The sequence below is a fragment of the Sphaerodactylus townsendi genome, linkage group LG04 (genome assembly GCF_021028975.2).
Source record: "Sphaerodactylus townsendi isolate TG3544 linkage group LG04, MPM_Stown_v2.3, whole genome shotgun sequence".
In the NCBI taxonomy this organism is placed as follows: Eukaryota; Metazoa; Chordata; class Lepidosauria; order Squamata; family Sphaerodactylidae; genus Sphaerodactylus; species Sphaerodactylus townsendi.
The window spans coordinates 109,692,740-109,712,189 of NC_059428.1; the positions used below are offsets into that span (position 1 = coordinate 109,692,740).

General features: G+C 44.5%; 2 protein-coding genes across 2 annotated transcripts; one reads left to right on the forward strand and one right to left on the reverse strand.

The window, feature by feature from the left end:
• Positions 1-2,675: 2,675 nt before the first annotated feature.
• Positions 2,676-9,331, reverse strand: LOC125431468 (glutamine amidotransferase-like class 1 domain-containing protein 3, mitochondrial). Its single transcript, XM_048494291.1, has 5 exons — positions 9,210-9,331; positions 8,359-8,512; positions 6,768-6,939; positions 4,484-4,688; positions 2,676-2,976 (listed from the first exon to the last, which is right to left on the reverse strand). The coding sequence occupies exons 2-5, from the start codon at positions 8,464-8,466 to the stop codon at positions 2,784-2,786; spliced, it is 678 nt and encodes a 225-aa protein (XP_048350248.1). The 5' UTR covers positions 8,467-8,512; positions 9,210-9,331; the 3' UTR covers positions 2,676-2,783.
• CLN5 (CLN5 intracellular trafficking protein) lies at positions 9,111-18,219 on the forward strand. Its single transcript, XM_048494290.1, is given in 5 exon segments — positions 9,111-9,579; positions 10,633-10,798; positions 13,602-13,827; positions 16,491-16,590; positions 16,592-18,219. Coding segments are annotated over 5 exon segments (1,047 nt in total). The 5' UTR covers positions 9,111-9,469; the 3' UTR covers positions 17,037-18,219.
• Positions 18,220-19,450: the final 1,231 nt, after the last annotated feature.

Genomic DNA, 19,450 nt, shown 5'->3' on the forward strand with positions numbered 1-19,450 from the left:
GTATGGCGTGTGGGTGTCTCAGTAGCAGCCAACAGGTTAAATAATGAGAGTTAAACCCTCCAACTTCCCAAAGAGACACAAAGCTGCATCATTTCTCAAGCCAACTTCTGTTCAGAGAGCCAACGTGGTGTAGTGGTTAAGAGCAGGTGCACTCTAATCTGGAGAGCTGGGTTTGATTCCCCGCTTTGCCACGAGCTGTGGAGGCTTATTTGGTGAACCAGATTAGCTTGTGCACTCCAACACATGCCAGCTGGGTGACCTTGGGCTAGTCACAGTTCTTCGGAGCTCTATCAGCCCCACCTACTTCACAGGGTGTTTGTTGTGGGTGGGGGTGAGTCTCCTTACAGGAGAGAAGAGGGGGATATAAATCCAAATTCTTCTTCTTCTTCTTGGAAGAGAGCACAATTTACACTTCCACAGCAGGGCAATCCCAAACAGTTCTCCAATGGACATAGAAGGGTATAACTGCTTAGGACTGCAATGACAACTCAGTCCAAGCAAAAGTACAATTAGTTTCTAGCTGCATGTACCTCAAAAGCAAAATTATTTCTTAAAGCAAATATGTTTAGCCACTTCAGGAGGAAAAGCATCTCACTCGTAAGACTTTCCCCCTCAAAAAATGGTGGGGTGATGGTCTATGCTGGTTTTATTGATTATATAGTGATGTTCACTGCCCCGAGCCCTCTGGGGGAGGGCAGAAGTTTTCACAGTAAATAAAGGCTTTCTAATGAATGTGAGCATAGGCCTTCCCATGTCAATCTTTGGTAAAATCTCCACATTCATGATGGATCTAAGTAGGATCTTCTGTGATTACAGTAGGATAAGGTTCATGGGAGCAAATGGGCAGTTGAGGTAATGGAGGCATGGAGATAATAACATCTCATTAAGCTGCTAGCACTTTCTTCTCCAGGTCTGCCGGCAAAAGGACCGTCACTGCTTTCCCCAAGGAAACACAAGGCTCACAATTACACATTAACAACTGGAACCACCCAAAGAATGCAGAACATCCTTTACCTTGAAGGCCCAGGGGGTGGAGGAGGCACAACACTTTCATGTTCCAGGACGGCCAGATCTTGACCTTCCTTTTCTGCAAGTCTTTTAACTGACAACTTTCCATAAAGCCTTTTGATGGTGTCAGATAATTTATATGAAAACATGCTCGGTTTGTGCTGGTTTTGTGCCTTTGTTTTTCCAATAGGTCAAACCCTTTAAAATAAAAGTCTAGAAAGCCAAGAAATAAAACATAAATAGAACTGCTAATTTGCATAGTTCTTCAGACCACATGATGCAGCTTTTTTGCAGTTGGACTGCAGTATTTTTAGTCCACGGAGCACACACAAGCCTACTTATCAGAGCTCCAATGGAGACGAGAGTGGACCCTTAACCCTAAGTTATATCCCTTTTCCAGGCTCACATACCCAAGTGGGATGACTGAGGCTTTTGTCTGGGTACTTTTAAAAAGAAAATATGGCCTTTTAATTGGATCTTTTAATCTGAATTCTGCACTATAATAGGAAGAAGTGCTGTTCAAGCACTGCCCATACAAAGCCCTGCTACTTTGAGAAACAGCTTTTTATATTGGAACTCAAGAACAACTGACTCTTAAACATGTTTATTTTTATTTACTTCATTTATGACCTCCATGTTTCCACAGTGTGGATCCAAACTGGCTTACATAATTTCCCTCTTCTGCCCTTGTGGTCTCACAACAACTAGGTTAGGTTGAGAGTGCATGATTGGCTCAAGATCACCAAACAAATTTCCATGGCAGAGGAGGGATTACAAACCTGAATCTCCCAGATCATAGTCTGACACCCGACCCCTACACCACACTGGCTCTAACTTCAAGAGGAACATTTAAATGTAATGGAAATTAATTCCGACCAAGCTTGAACTCGGAGCCACAGGTATGATGTGTAATTCTAAGAGACTGCCAAGAATTCAGGCCTCTGTGACTCTCAGTTTTTAAACACACAAGTTTCTAGTCCTTATGAATGCAAATATATGCTTGAAAAAGTCTTTGTGTGCTCAGAAGCCGAAGTATGGTGGCTGAATAAGATTTATTGTATTATAAGTGCTACTTACTTACTCCTTCCGTGGTGAGCAAAACCAGAATGAACGGTGCAAAAGAGAGTTCAAAATGCAGGACAAGTATGCATATCTGCATAATTTGTAGTGGTGAACACATTAAGATTGCCTGGGAACAGAGATCTGATATTTTAAATATGGAGCACAAACAATAATGCCCAAGAAGGCAGCCACCTACTACTTACAGGCATAATGAAGGGTTCCCAAAGGAGATCAGCAACTGGCAATTCCAAGGCCAAACACAGAGTTATTTGGACCTGCAGTTACCAACCGAAAGGCAAGATAGTACGTGCTCAGAGAAAAGCATCAGCAGCACCCTCCCCTCCAGTAAAACCAGCTGCTAACTTTGTGCTTATTTAACACAAACATTACGAACAGTTTAGCCCACACTGTGCTTACTTCAAGACAAAGGGGAAGAAGAGAAAACAAAGCCATAACTAGCTAATTTTGCGCCCAAAGCAGGAATATAAAATTGCACCCCCATCTTTTCATAGTAGTTATTCTGGTAAAAAGGTACAGACGTAAATAACAAGAGTAATAATAAAAACACATCTTCTGAACAGTCAACAACTGAAGTTTAAGATTCCTTTTCAACTCAGTTAAATGCTTTTATTCATTTCACCAATCACCCAGCTGTGTGTGTGGCATATTTACTGGCAGACATCAAGAGTGTGGGTGAGCACAACCTTCCAACCTCATGCAAGCCTCATGACTTCACCAACCATTGCTCCAATTCCATCAAAGATTTCATGCAAAGGAGCTTTGCACATGAAAGCACAAGTAGAAACTATTTTGTGGATGGAGTCAACATGGGCTTCGTTCACACCTTTGCAAACATGCTTGCACCCCAGTTCCTCAATAGCAGAAGCCGTCTCAAAGTCAGGAAATCTACAAGAGAGAAAGAGAACATTGGACTGAGCTCAGAAACACACTGGTAGCTTGGGGAAAGTTGTCATCACAGGGTGTGCAACGGTGGGCACCAACTAATAGGCGATTGAATTTTGCACCAGCTGCAATTTCTGGATTGCTTTCAAGGGCTGCTCCACATGACAGTAGTCTATCCTTGAGGTTGCAATAGTGTGAAGCAGTAGGGTCATCAGTTAGGTCCAACAAGAGAGTCAAATTCTATATAAGATGAAATATGCACTTTTAGAAAAAAAAAGTTGGGTTAATTACTAACAAGAGGGTAGAATCTACCACCCCCACCTCTCAACAGATTCATCCAGAGACCGTTAACTCCAGCAAAAGTATAACACTTTCAGGGCATCTGTCTTTCCACAAAATACTACCTGTATTATGTCTGGATTCAGCTTCCACGTGTTTCCACCACCACCACCTTTGGAAGGAGACAGCTGCTTCTGAAGGCTTTCAAAAAGAAATCTAGAGCTCGGTTTCATCAGTTTATTGATGACATGCAGCTCCAAAGCTACAGATGTCCTAATTAAGAAGTACCATGGGAGACTATATAAAGCTTTGTGGCATGTCACAGGGCAAATTTCAAGATGCTAATTCAGCCCCAGACCCCTCCCCCTGGCCACACACATTTATTCTCTAAGATGCTGGAAAGTGCTGTCAAGTCACAGTCGAATGATGGTGATCCAGAAGGTGAGAAACAAACACAGATGATTTGCCATTGCCTGCCTCTCTATCACAACCCTAGACTTGCTTGGTGGTTTCCCATCCCAGTACTAACTCAGCTCTGCTTAGCTTCCAAGATCTGACTGGACTGGGCTAGTCCTGGCCATTCCAAGTCAAGACGCTCCTTCCACACATGAACAAAAAAGATTTTAATGCACACAAGTGCTTTCCCGTGACCAACTTCAGTTGCATCAACAAATATTCAGTGGTCTACTGGCCAACGTATCTTATTAACCTAACCTCAACAGTTATGCAGGCTCGTCTAAACATTCTTCCCTTGGCAGACACAAGGGGAAGATTTTTTCACGTTCCCTTGAAAGAACGATTATGCAATTGCTCCCTCAAGCAAGTTGAGACCACTGAACACATTCTATTTTGTACTACACAAACACAAAAAGCAGAGAAGAGTATTTATTGAGCTTCATATCAACAGATACTCATCTATCTCCAACTTGGACAAGATTCGGCTGCTTTTAAACGACTGTAATATCAGACGAACTGAAGACGTGGCTATATTTTATCAAATGTATATAATACCCTTGATCTTTTACCTATGCCAACAAAGGTTAATGAATGAATAGTGGTCTGCTAAGTTGAAGACAGTCAAGAGATCAAACAGTAACAGAGAAATGTACCCCTTATCAACAAATAAGCCAAGATAATTCACCAGAGCAAAGTAAGCCACCTCTGACTTTAAGCAAGTCTGAAAAGGGCAGATTAATTGTCAAAAAAGTCTAATTAAAATAGTTTCTTATACCTTCCATCTACATTTTTATTGTAGCCTACAGTGACTTCACATCCAGGGAAAATTTTAGCTGCCAACACAGGGGAGATACAGCACAAGCCAATGGGTTTCTTTGCGTTGTGGAATCCTTCAAGGGTTGACTTCACAAGTTCATTGACAGTGCAGTCCTTTCCATCCACAGCCCAGGAACACAGGTTCTTTGCTACTCCAAACCCCCCTGAAAAGAAAAACAAGGAAGGGTTATGAATTTGCTTTTTGATGCAATCAGTCCCAGTGAGAAGAATATTTCCTTCAGATGTAATGAATTCCTCCCCTTGCCCCGCCTCATATAACGTATGGCACAGTTTTCTTAATAGATTACGCCCTAAAGATTCAGGGCCTTCAGCTTAGCAATTATGCACATTCCCACCCAAAGTAAAAAAAGGGGGAAGAAAATTCATCCAATTCAGACATGCTTTTGTGGTTGTAGCATCTCTGATTTCTGGAAAAGGCAAATACAAAATTAGTCACAAAGTTATTAAATTCTAAAAGACCGTTGAAAAAAGTGTGCCTACAAAGAACAGCCTTCCACGGATGCTCAAAATTTATCTTAATTTACTTGATTCATTTATAACCTTTCAATGGAGAGTCAAAACAGTTTATATCATTCTCTTCTCCTTCAACGTATCCTTACAACAACCCTGTAAGGTAGACTAAAATGACACCATGTGACTGCCACAAGATTAACCAGTGAGCTGCCTTGGCACCAGTGGGGATTTGAACCTGGACCTCCAGATACCAGTTCAACACTCTTAATCACTATAATGGCTCAAAAGACCACCAGCAGACATACGATGTTAGTGCTGTTACAGAATTTCAAAGTTATCACCAAGAAGCTTTAAAAAAAAAGAAATTCCCAACGAGAAAAGAAATTCCCAATGAACACTGCAATTCGTTTGTTGGAAACTGAGTCAGCAATACAAATAGGTCATCAGATAGCATGTGTCCATCTGTTACCTATAAGTAACTTTATGGAAAATCCTCATGGCTTGCTTCAGGGATATATCACGGGATAGGATACTTTTACTTCCTGTAAAAACAACCTGTACTCAGACAGGACAACTGAGCATTACTTTTATCAGATAATCCAGTTTGAAAACACTGCAAAAATGTTCAGGCCAACACTCTGTTTGTCACTTGTCCCCAGTGTCAAAATTAATTAAACTTTTAAGTTATTGGCCAAATGAAAAGTCCATTGAGGTTATGGAAATGTATACACCCAATTTCCCTGCAAGGTACACTTTGCTGAGCATTTTTATACTAATTCTGAGGGAATTCACTTCCCTGTTCCTCATCACTCACCCTTTTCTGGAGGCAGCAGTGGAGGATTCAGAGTACCTAAGGGAAAATTATGTTTCTAAGTCCACAGCTGAAGTGGTCCAAGCTTAGGTAGCTTCCTAGTCCACAATACTATTAAGCAGAGGGACCGACCTGTTCTACAGTTTCTCCAATGACCTCAAGGTAAATACTGTGATTTTTTAAAACACTTCCTGGGAAGCGGGACAGTGTCAGAATCTGTGCCACGAGAAAGCCAAAGGGAAGACACTTAAGAAAGCAATAAGTGTAGATACACAAGGCCCTTTTATATAAACAATAACCAAACTATATCCCAATGAAAATAATAGTGCTGTCTGTTTTAATTGTTCAAGTGGGTAGGGCACTTTTTTCTTTGGTAAACAAAAGAGCCAAGAGCCAATGTAGTGTAGTAATTAAGAGTGGCGGACTCTTATTGGGAGAAACAGGTTTGATTCCCCTCCCTTCCACATGAAGCCTGCAGGGTGACTCTGGGCCAATCACAGTTTCCTTAGAACTCTCTTAGTCCATGCAGAGGCAGGCAATGGCAAACCACCTCTGAATGTCTCTTACCTTAAAAAACTTACAAGGTGTCCATAAATCAGCTATGGTAATGGTGAACACACAGACATATACAAAATGGCAGGAGGTTGTCTTTGAATTTTAAAGGCTGAAATATCTCTGAAACGACCAGTCCCCACCTCCCCACTAGACCCCACTGACCTCTTTCTCAAACTAGGCCTGAGACCCTACAGCTGAAGGAGCTGTCAAGGTCTTCATACAGTAATGTAACCAAGTTCATTTGGATTTGGTTCTGGTAAATCTCTGAGTAACACACACCATAAAACAAAAGAAGGCTTTATTAAAGAATTTTAAAAGGTGAGTGCAGGAAGAGAGTGGGAGAAATCACTTCAGAAAGAGGATTATTGTTTCGATCGCTGCTGAAAGGAAGCAAAAGGCTCACCTGGGAAAACAACAGCATCAAATTCACCCACTTTCAATTCTGCCAAATCCTGGATATTGCCTCTTGCAAGCCGGGCACTTTCCACAAGGACGTTTCTCTTTTCGTCGCTTGGACTGCCTTTTAAATGGTCTACTACATGCATCTGCTCAATATTGGGTGCAAAGATCTTCACCTGAAAAGAAAAGGGGTAACTGTTGCATTGGATACATTACAATGTACTGTCAAGTACAACAGATCAAGAAACTTCAGCATTTCATGCCAACTAGTTTTAAGAAAACACAATTAATCTTTGATTGGGCACATATGCCAGTGTGATATATTAGTTAAAGTATTAGACTAGGATCTTAGAGAACTGGATTCAAATCCCCACTCTGCCTTGAGAAGCTGGTTGGACAACTTTGGGTCAATCACACTCTCTCAGCCTGATTCCAACTGTACCTCAGAGATCAACATGATTTTTGGGTGGGCCACTGCGAGTAGTAGAGTGGTAGACTAGATGGACTCTGGTCTGATCCAGCAGACTCTTTCTTATGTTCTTATGTACTGTTGTCATGATAGCCAAACTCTCTTCATCAGATAACAAGGGCCTTCAACTCTCAAAAATCTTGTGGATCTTTAAAGGTGCTACTAGATTTGAATCTAGTTGTTTTACCTCAGACCAACATGGTTACCCTCTGAAACTGCCTCACAATATTGTTGTTAAGATAAAATGGAGATGTGAAGATCGATGTATGCCATTTTGGGTCCCCAATTGGGAGAAAGGAGAATTATAAATGAAGTAAATAAATTAACAATTTTCAAAAATGCGTTGATAATACCTTCAGTATGCAATTTAAAGGTAAACACAGTCCCCTATGAAAGTACTGAGTCACTACTGACCTATGGGGTGACATCACATCACAACATTTACCAGGCAGACTGTGTTTACAGGGTACACAATTTAATTCTCACTAAATAACAGCTTAAACTTACTTTTGCTGAATCTTTGACTTTGTTTTAAAATACCACCACTAAAAGCAATGGCTGCAGCTTCTAATTCTTTATACGGCTTTTACCAGAAAAGGCCTGTATTTTGGAACATGCATACGTGGCCTTTCAATCCTGGGGCAATCTTTTCAGAAGCCATGGGCCTACGGAGCATATTAACATATTAAACAAACCAGTGTAGATCAGAAAACAGAGCACCAAAGTAATATTTCCCTGCTGGGTTGCAAAAACCATCTTCCCCAGCAGCCTGGAGACAGTCTCTGAATTTAGAGACTCCCAAATCCTTCCTACAAATTTCTAGACAAACTTTTCTTAGGGATAAAAATGCACCTTGGCTCTTTGAAAATGATTAATTTAGCATTTCAGCGATGAAGCATCTACAAACACCTGCTGCAAAGGAAGTGCTGAGAGATTACTTCCCTGGCCAGGAGCAGTCGAGAGAGAGAGAGAGAGAGAGAGAGAGAGAGAGAGAGAGAGAGAGAGTGTGTCTGCTACCCATAGAGTTTGCATTGCAATGGGGCAGGGAGGGAGAAAGGGCTTTGCTTGCAAAGGGGACCCCACGAGCTTATCTTCTTGGGGATCGGCGGTTAGTTTGCAGCCTCACCTCTGCTCCAGCCCGACTGAGATGAACCAGCACGGCCGAGGCTTCGTGCACCTCGCTGCCATCGAAGACCCCGCAGCCGGCCAGCACAAGGGCCACCCTCTTCCCCATGGCCGCCTCCGGGCTCCCCTTCTCTAGCTACTGCGCAGCTGCGGTGCTAAAGAAAAGAAAAGAAAAAAAGGAGGGTGGGAGTTAATGTGGTCTCCTGGGCATGCTCCACCCGAGGCAGGATGTGGCCTCTTACTCGGGAGCAAGATCTGAGGCTGTTTCCTGCCAGGTGTGCGCGCATTTGCACACTTCCCCTTGTGGACACCTGTGCCCAGATTGAAAGTTGCGCTTCTGTCTAGGCATAATTCCAAATTAGGAGGGTCTATTGGGGAAAGGAGTTATTCCCGGATAAACGCGTAGATTTAGACGGTGGTTTGTGTTCTGCATCGGACCCGACGGGATCCCAGTACACGCGACAGGATCTGTGAGGGCCCACCGTTCTTACTGGTTTTTATAACAAGCCGAACAACCACAGAGCCTACACAGCATCCCTCTTCACAGAGGAAGCCCGCAGGTCCACTTGTAACAGCAGCGGTCTTTTGTTAGTACCAACTAATACGACTCAAAAAAGTGAGCCAGTTTGCATAACTGGGACAGGACATTCAACCACCAAGATGCTTCCAGCCAAGAACGCGGTGCAAAGCTCCTATGCAGAATGGGACCACCAGAGCCTGGGGGTAAGGAACATTTCCACCAAGAATTCCGGGGTGGGGGGGGGGGAGGAGGTGTCGTCAGTCCATTGCGCCTAACTGCAACAGGGGCACCTTGACGTCCTTTTCAGAGGGACTGCGCCGTAATATGCAAACCTACGGAGGAGTCTCATTTCATTAAACAGGGCTGACTCCCCAATGAACAGGACTGCAGCCTCAACCGGCCCCTCGCCCTCTGCAAGTGAGCCCAGAGCGCCCCAAGCCCGTCTCTCCCTTCAGCGGCTTCATAGTGTTCAGTGAGCATGTGCAAAAGGCGGAGCCTCTTGTCATGTGATGGGTTGAAGTCAGCTGACTGCAGGGCGTGATGACAGAATAAATCTCCCAAGAAGAGTAATGCTGGAGGAGTTGCGGTGAGGATGGCGGAGGGTCATGGCGGACGATCCTTGCTGCTCTTGTGGTTGAGCCCGCTGTTCCTGGGATTGGCGGTGGGATGCTCGGGGCCCCTGCGATGGCCCGTCCCGTACAGGTGAGTCGGTCTGCTGCATCCGACAGGTAGAGAGGCAGCTCTTAGCAAGGGTCCTGCTGTGACCAGAGCCTCTTGCGGGCTAGTGCAGGAGCAGAGATGCCAGCCGACATTTGAACACTTTACCCCTCTGCCCGCATCAGACAGGGTGGAGGGAATAAGAATCAACAGGGATTGGGGAAGACGTGGAGTTATTACCTGAACTGACAATAGTGGGGAAGGGCTGGTTTGACCCACAGTCTGGGTAGGTTGGGTATGTTTTTCAAGTGGCTGAATTAGAGCAGGGATGTCCAACTCTTAGTTCAGGGGTGTCCAACTCTGGCCCTTCAGATGTCCATGGACTACGATTCCCATCAGGTCCTGCCAGCATGGGCTGATGAGAATTGTAGTCCATGAACATCTGGAGGGCCAGAGTTGGGCACCCTGAATTAGATAAATACAGTTGGCATGTGTCACTCATTTAAAACAGATTAAGTGTTAGAATCCTGCTGCACCCCTTGCTTTGTACGTGCAGAAGCAAAGGAAATGTTTTGTTTAATTGACCTAACTAGTGCATTAAAAAAAAAATACTCTGCTTCTACAAGGCTCAGGACATGTGAAGAGGTACATTAGTGTCTGGGACCCATCCAAGGACACCTAGAATGCTTCAAAGCAGAGGGGGATTTGAACCCAGCTCTCTGAGTTGGCCACTGATCCCTTCAGCAAGCTAGTCCTCCACTTCCACTTCCTGATTTCTGCGTGTAAACAAAAATGCTCCTACTTTGAGTGGCCTGCCATGAATGTTGGTAGTCCTGGGCATCTTTGAAGTCAGGTGGCAGATAAATGTTTAGCACAAGATGCATGGAGGAACCCTGGAGTGTCTCGCTCCGTGGGTGTGTGGGGTGTGTGTTGGGGGGGGGGGGGGCAGCAAAATGCTGAGTGTTCAGGTTATGGATGGGTACTCAAAACAGCCAAATCAGAACTCATCACTGTACAGCCCAGAGGTAGGTACCAGCTTTAGCTTTTTGTGCACTGATCAAGTGTTATTTTTAATGTATTTATTTTAATTTAATGCAGGCGGTTTGATTCACGTCCTCCGGTGGATCCTTTTTGCCAGGCTCGTTATGCTTTCTGCCCAACTGGTACTTCCATTCCAGTAATGAACGACAAAGATGTCTTTGAGGTGTATCGGTTGCAAGCGCCTGTCTGGGAGTTCAAATATGGAGACCTCTTGGGTCAACTGGTAAGCTGCTGTCTTTTCCGTCACCCCATCCTTTCACTTTTAGAAGAAGAGAGAAGAAGAGTTTGGATTTATATCCCCCCTTTCTCTCCTGTAGGAGACTCAAAGGGGCTGACAATCTCCTTGCCCTTCCCCCCTCACAACAAACACCCTGTGAGGTGGGTGGGGCTGAGAGAGCTCAGAAGAGCTGTGACTAGCCCAAGGTCACCCAGCTGGTGTGTGTGGGAGTGTACAGGCTAATCTGAATTCCCCAGATAAGCCTCCACAGCTCAGGTGGCAGAGCTGGGGATCAAACCCGGTTCTTCCAGATTAGAGTATATCTTCTCTTAACCACTACGCTACTGCTGCTCCTTTTACCCTAATTAGGAACAAAATAAAAAAATTCAACAAATCAGCCTAAAGGATATGCACTCTAAGGCATCTGATGAAATGATCTCTGACTCACAAACACTTATGCTGGAACAAATTGTTAGGCTGTTGAATGCCACAGGAATTCTGGTTCATCTAGCTCAGGGGTAGGGAACCTGCGGCTCTCCAGATGTTCAGGAACTACAATTCCCATCAGCCTCTGTCAGCATGGCCAATTGGCCATGCTGGTAGGGGCTGATGGGAATTGTAGTTCCTGAACATCTGGAGAGCCGCAGGTTCCCTACCCCTGATCTAGCTGTATTCCTTCCATCTCCTGACCTCTTCAAGAATCTTCCATGCATGTTGGGATTTTTAAAAAAACAACAGCTTTCACATTTTTAATATTCAGGAGGAATTAAAGTTGGGTCCTGGGTCATGCTAATCACAAACAAGGTATAATAATAGCGTGAATTTGTTTCTCTTTTTTAGGTATTAATTTTGTGAAGGTTGTTTTTGCTTAGGGTTTGTCTACAGGTTAATTACATGGTACAGCCTTCCTAGAACTCTACCACTTTAGACATAGGAATTTACTTAACATGTTTACATTGTACCTTTTCCCTTATCCATGGCATCTTGCAATAGAACTCCATATTTATCAAATTACAACACAATTAGTACTTCGGCACTGTCAGTCTGGAGAGTCTGTTTTTCAGCTGCAGTCCTGCGCATAGTTCTCTGGTAGCAAAGCCCTTCGAATTCACCAGGATTTAACTCAGAACAAACCTGCCCAGAATCAGAAAAATGAGATGTAGAAAGTCTGTGTATTCCTGAACCTTAGCAGGGTTTTGTGGTTCTTGGCAACACATTGCTTTGTGCATAGAAGGTACTTCATTTTGATCATGGGAACTCCAGTTAGAAGATGATCTTGGAAGGGCCCTGCTGGAAATCTTGGAGAGATATTTCTGGGTTTTCCAGTCCAACTGTCAGATGGCTTCAAATGAAGAGGTTGCATTTTGCAAATCCTGGCTTGTTCTTTCAGCTGGCGTGCATAAAAACTGTATTTTAATTCCTGAATAGACCAGTGTTTTGCAGAGTCTGAGTATCTAAGCCAGTTAATTTTACTGTATTGACTGTCCAATACAGATGGGGGTGGACTGGAATGACTCCCAGAGGTGGCATGGGGCCACACTGGCTGATTTGTCCTTCTTGGGGCAGTTACCCTGGCAGAGAGGCAGATATGGCCACTGCAGCCCTCCAAGGTGCCCACTCACAGCACTGAGCCCTGCTGGCACAGTGGGGGTGTTTTGGAGGCATTGCTGTGGGTGGAGGCAACGTTAGTCAGCTCCAGTTACACTGTGGCCCAGGACTCTGACTTCTGCTATCCTTTTGGTCTATGTACCCAAATGGAGGCCTTCCTGGTGGCGGGGAGTCCTTTATTTATTTATTTTTTGCCTCCCTACACTGCTGTCTAGAGGCAGTGAGGCGGCACGGCAGCCGCAGCACCATCCCCACCCACCTGGTGCTCTGGATTGGGCTGTTGGATGTGCTTAATTCAGCATAGGATTGGGTTGTAGGTTGCTGTAGCTTTGATCAGTAGCTTTATTCAGTATGAGCATTTAACTATAAATATAAAAAGAAATAAGGCCTTATGGATGTGAACCCCACATTTTTCTCAGTGGATGGAGCAGATGCATTTGCAAGGGAAAGTTCGCATCCATGTTCTTGCTCTCTGTCACGGTGAGCTGTAATGGGGGCAAAATGAACCCACTGCAGGTGGCCAAAAGCAAGATGGGGGAGGGGAAATGCCTTTGCCCAGATCTAGAGGTGTCCATCCCAGGCTGAGATTCCATTAGTATGATTGATGACTTCAGAAATTATGGCACCCTGTCAGCCGTGCATGTTGAGTGTTTTCAAGAAACAATTAGAGCCCAGTAACACCTTAGGAACCAACAAGATTTTTGGTGTATGAGTTTTTGAGAGTCAAAGCTCTCTTTGTCAGCAACAAGCCGAACTGGAGATTCCTGAATCCTTTACCCCAGTTAGAAGGTGGGAGGGGGCTGCAAAGAAGGGACACAGAACGCAAGGGTGCAATGCACATTGCAGTCAACTTGTTTTGAAATACTTAGAGGCGGAGAAATAGCATCTATAGTAACAAAAGAATTATGTGCCCCTATTGAATCCTGGGGTGTCCACTGTTCTGAATTTATGAATGAATTCAAGGTCAGGAATCTCTGAGAAGCAAGCCCCTGGAGAAGTTCCCACTCAGTATTATAAGGGTGAAGGAGATTGAAGCAGGAAGCCCCAACTTCTCCCTCCAGTCCACAACTTTCACAATTGTGTCTCTGAGCAGGAGGTTCCAATTCCACATGGTGCACAGAAACCATGAAGAAACAGCCATGTCCTGTTTGGAAAGTTCTTCCCTGGGAATCAGTGGGTCAGCTATTGTTTTTCTTTTCAGAGAATCATGCATGATGCTGTTGGCTTCAAGAACTCTTTAACAGGGAAGAATTATACGATGGAGTGGTATGAACTGTCCCAGTTGGGGAACTGTACATTTCCGCACCTCCGCCCTGACATGCTCGCACCTTTTTGGTGTAATCAAGGCGCTGCCTGCTTTTACGAAGGGATCAACGACGCCCACTGGAAAGAGAATGGAACCTTGGTTCTGGTCACCACCATTTCCGGTAAAAAAATCCAAACTTAGTTCTGTGGATTGTTTATGCATTTAGGATTCAGGAGCTAATATTGCATGATTGCTCTTCTAGGGTGAACGAACACACAAAAACTCACGTGTTGCAACCACATGTAGTTCAGTGATAACCACTCAGTGGTTCAGGATCCAGCCCCTCTGGCTCTTCTGAGCACTGGTCCCAAATGTGGCACCTGCCCTTTGTCTCAGGAAAGTACACAAGGCCCTTGCCTAGTGGGAACTGTAGTTGGCAGGAGCTTCCCACCTTCAAGTTTCGACCACCAGAGGAACAGGGGAAGCCCCAAGCCTCCCTGAACTTCAGGCCTCATGCTAGGGGAGGAAGAAAATGTGTCTCTCTGTGAGCTGTGGAGAGTCCTAGAGGTGTAGGGCACTATCAGGTTTGCCTCCAGAAGCCTGTTCAGTACCCCCCAGCCTTCCTAAACATCAGCAATTTCCTCTAGAAGTAAAGTTCTTTACTTTTGCATTCTTTTTCACTGTCATACAAGCCATGTAGCAGCCTAAACAACCCAGGGTTGCTATGAAGAGGCTGACAAAATATCTCTTGTCTGGAAAACCCTATGGCAGGGTTTTCCTACCGATTTGTTCTGAATGCCAGATATGACATAAATGTGATGGTTGGGCCAGGTCCTGCCAGGGGGAGAGGGTGCCTCAGCTGGCGAGTTTACAAACTTGCCCAGATCAACACTGGAGGAGCAGGGATGGCTGCCTCAGCTGGACTCACCAGCTCAGATTGACATGGGAGCTGACTCACCAGACCAGATTGGGAGTGGGGTAGGATGGCAGGGTGGGTGTCTGAACTGGTGAACCCACAGCAGGCTCACCAGGCCAGACCAGACCAGGAGCAAGGGGGAGTTGCCTCAGCTGGCTTGCCTGATAAACCCTCTCAAGGGACTTCATCTGGCCCCCAGGATGCAGGTTTGACACCCCTGCCCTACAGGGTCACCATAAGCCAGCCGCAACTTGCGGCCCAAAAAACTTCCAAGAAACAAGACAAACCATTCCTGTCTCTTATGATTTTGGCACAGAAATCAGGGTGGCTCTTCCATGATTCTTTGCAATAAAATTGACATGAAAAAGATTCTGCATTTCGAAACAGCATTATGTGCAGGGGAACTGCCTCTACTTCTAGACGGTTTGCAGGCGTTCTAAAGGTAACATAACTAAACTACTGGTGGAGGGAAGTGAATCAATGGCTGTGTGGCACTTAGAGGGCAGGAGACACCCAGTTGATAAATCAGAGTGAGCTGTCAAGGGGATCACACCCACTGATCACATGATTGCGGCTGCAGAATGAGATGCATCAAAGGCCTCTGCCCTTGTCAAAGGTGCTGACTCTCCCTTCAGTCTCTGTAGTGCTCTTGAAAGTCTAAACAGAGGCTGAAGTGGAATCCAGAGTTGTTGTTCCAGAGTTAGCCTTATTCTGCATATCCTGTTTTACATATAGCAGCTCTTAAGAGAAGGGTCAAAATGATGCCCAGGAAATGTGAAAGGTTCCCGAAGAGTGGAGTAGAAATTGCCAAATTTGGGTGGGGATCATATATGCTGGGGAGTGGCTAGCGGGGGAAATATAAATGGCCGGCTGCTGCCGTCATCATTTGGTGACAGCTTGAATTTCTAGCTGTGTTTTGGTATTGAAGATGAAAAGTTAATGTCTTGCATAGAATTACATAGTTAATCCTGTAATGACGGGTTTTAAAAACCACACCAAGAGCTGAACTGGAGTTAAAATCTTTAATAGACATAAAGATGACAGATCTTATGATTTGTGGCTTTGTGTAGCTGGGTCAGATTGATTTGTCTGGGGAGTTCCGTGTTAAGATATAATGCAGCTGAAGTTAAGCTCCTAAGTCCCACTGATATCAGCCCTGAAAGATTCAACCACATACCCACACGTTCCTGGTTGAATTGGATAGCTGGATTGTGCCCAATGCTTTGTCATCCATCTTCCAAATGAAAAGCAATCCTGTGCCTGCTCTGATGAAAGCATCAAGCTGTTAGGACACATTCTTGGGTTTGTCTCTGTTAGGAGGGAATAGAGGGAAGATTCCTGTGGTCACCAGCTTCCTAGAGAGGCAGAGATGGCATCAAGGAATTGCGGAAGGAGAGACATTAAAGACTTGGGGCCAATTCACACACTTAGCTTAATCTTAATCAGCATAGCTCTGTCCACAGGATGGGAGAAGGGGAAAGTGTATGTACATATCACACCATGATATGCAATATGGACTGCACACACATGCTTCTGCGTGAGGAGCAACAAAGAGGGGCATACATAAGGCCTGTGGATCATGTTTTGGGGTGGTGGGTGGAAGTGGGTAGAAGGTAGTGATCAGGAAAGAACAAGGAATATGCATATTGACGTGAAGGCTGCAAAGGGAATTATGAGGTATAAATGCCAAGTGCAGGCTGTTTGGGGCATTTCAGTAGCAGGTAAATGTTATGTTATAGGCAGGGCTTTAATGCCCGGCACAGCTCCTCCCTCCTCCCTGTGACAGGAAAAAATGGAATACCTCATGCAGAAAAAGAAAAATATGGACACTCGTGCACTGCTAGACCTGTACTGCTATTGGGGAAAGGAGCGTCTCTTCTCCCTCTCATGTGATAGTATTCAGCTGTTTCTCTCTGCCTCCCTTCCAGGAGCTATGTTCAACCAGATGGCAAAATGGGTGGACTCCGATAACAGAACTGGAATTTACTACGAGACCTGGATGGTCCAAGAGAGTCCAGAGGAGCGGGCCAGCGTGGTTTGAGGCCTATGAGTGCTCCAAATTTGTCCTGAGGATGTATCAAAAACTGGCGGACTTGGGAGCAGTTTTCAAAAAGATACAGACCAATTACACCACTCTTACCCTCTTCAGTAAAGAGCCCATTTGCCTTGGGAATGAAACCTCCATCTTTGGACCCCAAGGCAACAAAACACTGGCTATGGCTATCAGGGACTTCTATTCTCCCTTCAAACCTTATCATTCAGTCACGGACGTCTTCAGAAACTTCTGGAAAATATTCAACGAAGTGATTCTGCAGCGTCACTTCTACTTCTTCTACAACTTGGAATACTGGTTTTTACCTGTAAAATACCCTTTTGTCAAAATAGCCTACGAAGAAATCCCATTACCCAGTACAAAAGCCAGTAGATTGCATCCACCTTCACAAAGGACATCGGCAAATGCAACTGTGTTGTGAAATCCGTCAAGTACTGGTAAATTTCTGTATTTCTATCAGGAGAAAGGCCTGTGAAGAAGATTCAGCTTAAAAGCCAACCTGCCTTGTCTTGCACTGTGTAAGAACTGGGGATTCTTTTATATACCAATCTGACTCGTATATACAGCATGGTAAGACAGCAGACCATATTAGCTGCTGGCTGGGTGCATTCCACCAAAACTGTACTCAGTGGTGTACTCCATAGGTGTACTCTTCCAAAATGGTGCCTTGTGCCCGTTTAATTAAGACCCCCAAGCAGTCCTGGAGGAGGAAGACTGTTCACATGGGAAAGATCTTCCAGTTTCATTCTTGCTCTTATATTCTGAAGAATTGCCAGGACGGCATCTTAAGGTACTCAGTCAGAATTGGCCTACAGAAATACTTTATGATAATATAACAGGTGCAAACTGTTTACAGTGGACAACTGGGCATAGGAAGAAACTTCCAGTTTTGCTTCTGGATCAGGAGCTTTGGTGCAGTAATTTCCGTGGCTGCAAGGATTTCCTTGCCTTGTGTTCCTTTGACAGCCCCAGATAGTCTTCATGGGAGATGGGATAATGATGCTCTCCATGTGGAAGTCCTTTTGCACCTACAAAAACATAAGTCTGGGTCCAACCAAGGTGGACAAAAACAGGTCCTCATAATTGTTCTGTAAGTTAGAGCGAAGTTGGCCTTATCTGTGAAGTTAAGAAGGGTCAGCCCTGATTAGTTTTTGGATTGCAGACCACCAAGCAAGTCCAGGGTTCTTACCCAGAGGCAGGCAATGGCAGACCGTCTCTGAATGTCTCCTGCCTTGAAAACTCCACCAGTTCGGATTTAACAGTACTTTCCACTGCCAACTTACAGCCACACTGATGACTTGGTGCACTTGCTTAGAAAAAAAGCTGATTTATAAATGTGCCTGTAGGGCTTTACTTATACAATGTAACTTCCCACTCAACCAAGCTCACAAGCTCATGTCTGCATACTCTGCTACAGGAGAGAAAACTATGAATCAAGTCCTAGGAAACTTCTGGGTGGTTTTGCTGTTGAATTAAAAGCATTCATTCTTCAGGTTCTCATTCCACTGTGTGAAAGAATGAATGCTGTGAAACATTCTCTGAGACCTGTCCTCATTTCCTCCCAAAATCTGGAATTAGAATATTAAAGAATTGAAAAACTGGAACAATCTGGAAGGTTTAAACTCCTGAAACTTTCACTAGGGGGGTGGGCACAATATCCAGGCAGTCTGAAACCTAATCCCCTTATATTACAGACAGCAAGTCTTTGATAAGTCTTCAAGAAATGTGCCCAGAATAATTCTTCGCAGTATTCCTTCCCCTTCAGCACAACATACATTGAACTACCAGGTATTAGGAGATACTAGGTTGGAAGAAATGATTTGCAGGAAGGAGCAATTAAGGAATCTGCTTTTTTAGCAATTGAAGCAATGATTCATTGTTCTCCCTAACTTCACTTTCCCAAGACATCTCTTGAGATAAGGAAGAAGGTAATTAAATCAGCAAGGTATGATCTTAGCATCACTTTTCTCAGGATAGCTGATGGTGTGATGTTCTGCAGAGATAGGTGGCTTCTTCTAAGAGTCCAGGCTGGGCTGCTTGTGATAATTACAGCACATGTAAAAGGAACAAGGCAGTAAGGGACACTCAAAGCTCAACTACATTTTTTTCCAGCAGTGCAACCCTAAGTAGAGTTACATGATTTTGAGCCCCTTGACTTCAATGTACATAGAAGGGTATAACACTGTTTAGGATTGCACTGTGTGTCTGGCAGATATCCAGTTTCTCCAAAACATACATGGGTGACTACACACAGATAGCAAGTAGATGTACTTCTGTTAATACTGCTATTCAATGTCACATCACCCGGTCCCCACAGGATATCACTGGGCTGCAGTCTATGACATCATTAAGTTCTACCTAATGAAGCTTGGGGTTTATTTTATTTATTTATTTATTTATTAAACTTTTATACCGCCCCATCCTCTAGGGGCTCTGGGCGGTGTACAGCATAAAACATGGTAAAACAAGTCACTAAAATCTTTAAAACAGCGGTAACAAACATTAATAGTAATCCATAAAATAGCTTAAAACTCATAAAACAGCAAAAAACCATAATACATAATAAAAGGCGTCCGACCCCAATTTAAAACCTACCCCCATGGGGGGGGGGGATGGCAGGACCCCTCAATAGGAGGGGACCCTGATGTAACTGCCCTAGGGGCAGGGCAGTAAGGGGGCATATGATAGGAACCTGGTAACTCTAGTGCCCCCTGACATAGTCATGCACTTATGTATGCCCCAATAGTTTTAGTTACGGGCCTGACCCTGGTCTGTTCCACAATCAAGAACCTTCTGCCCCTTTTAAGATGTAGGAGTGACTTTTCTGAAGCTGTG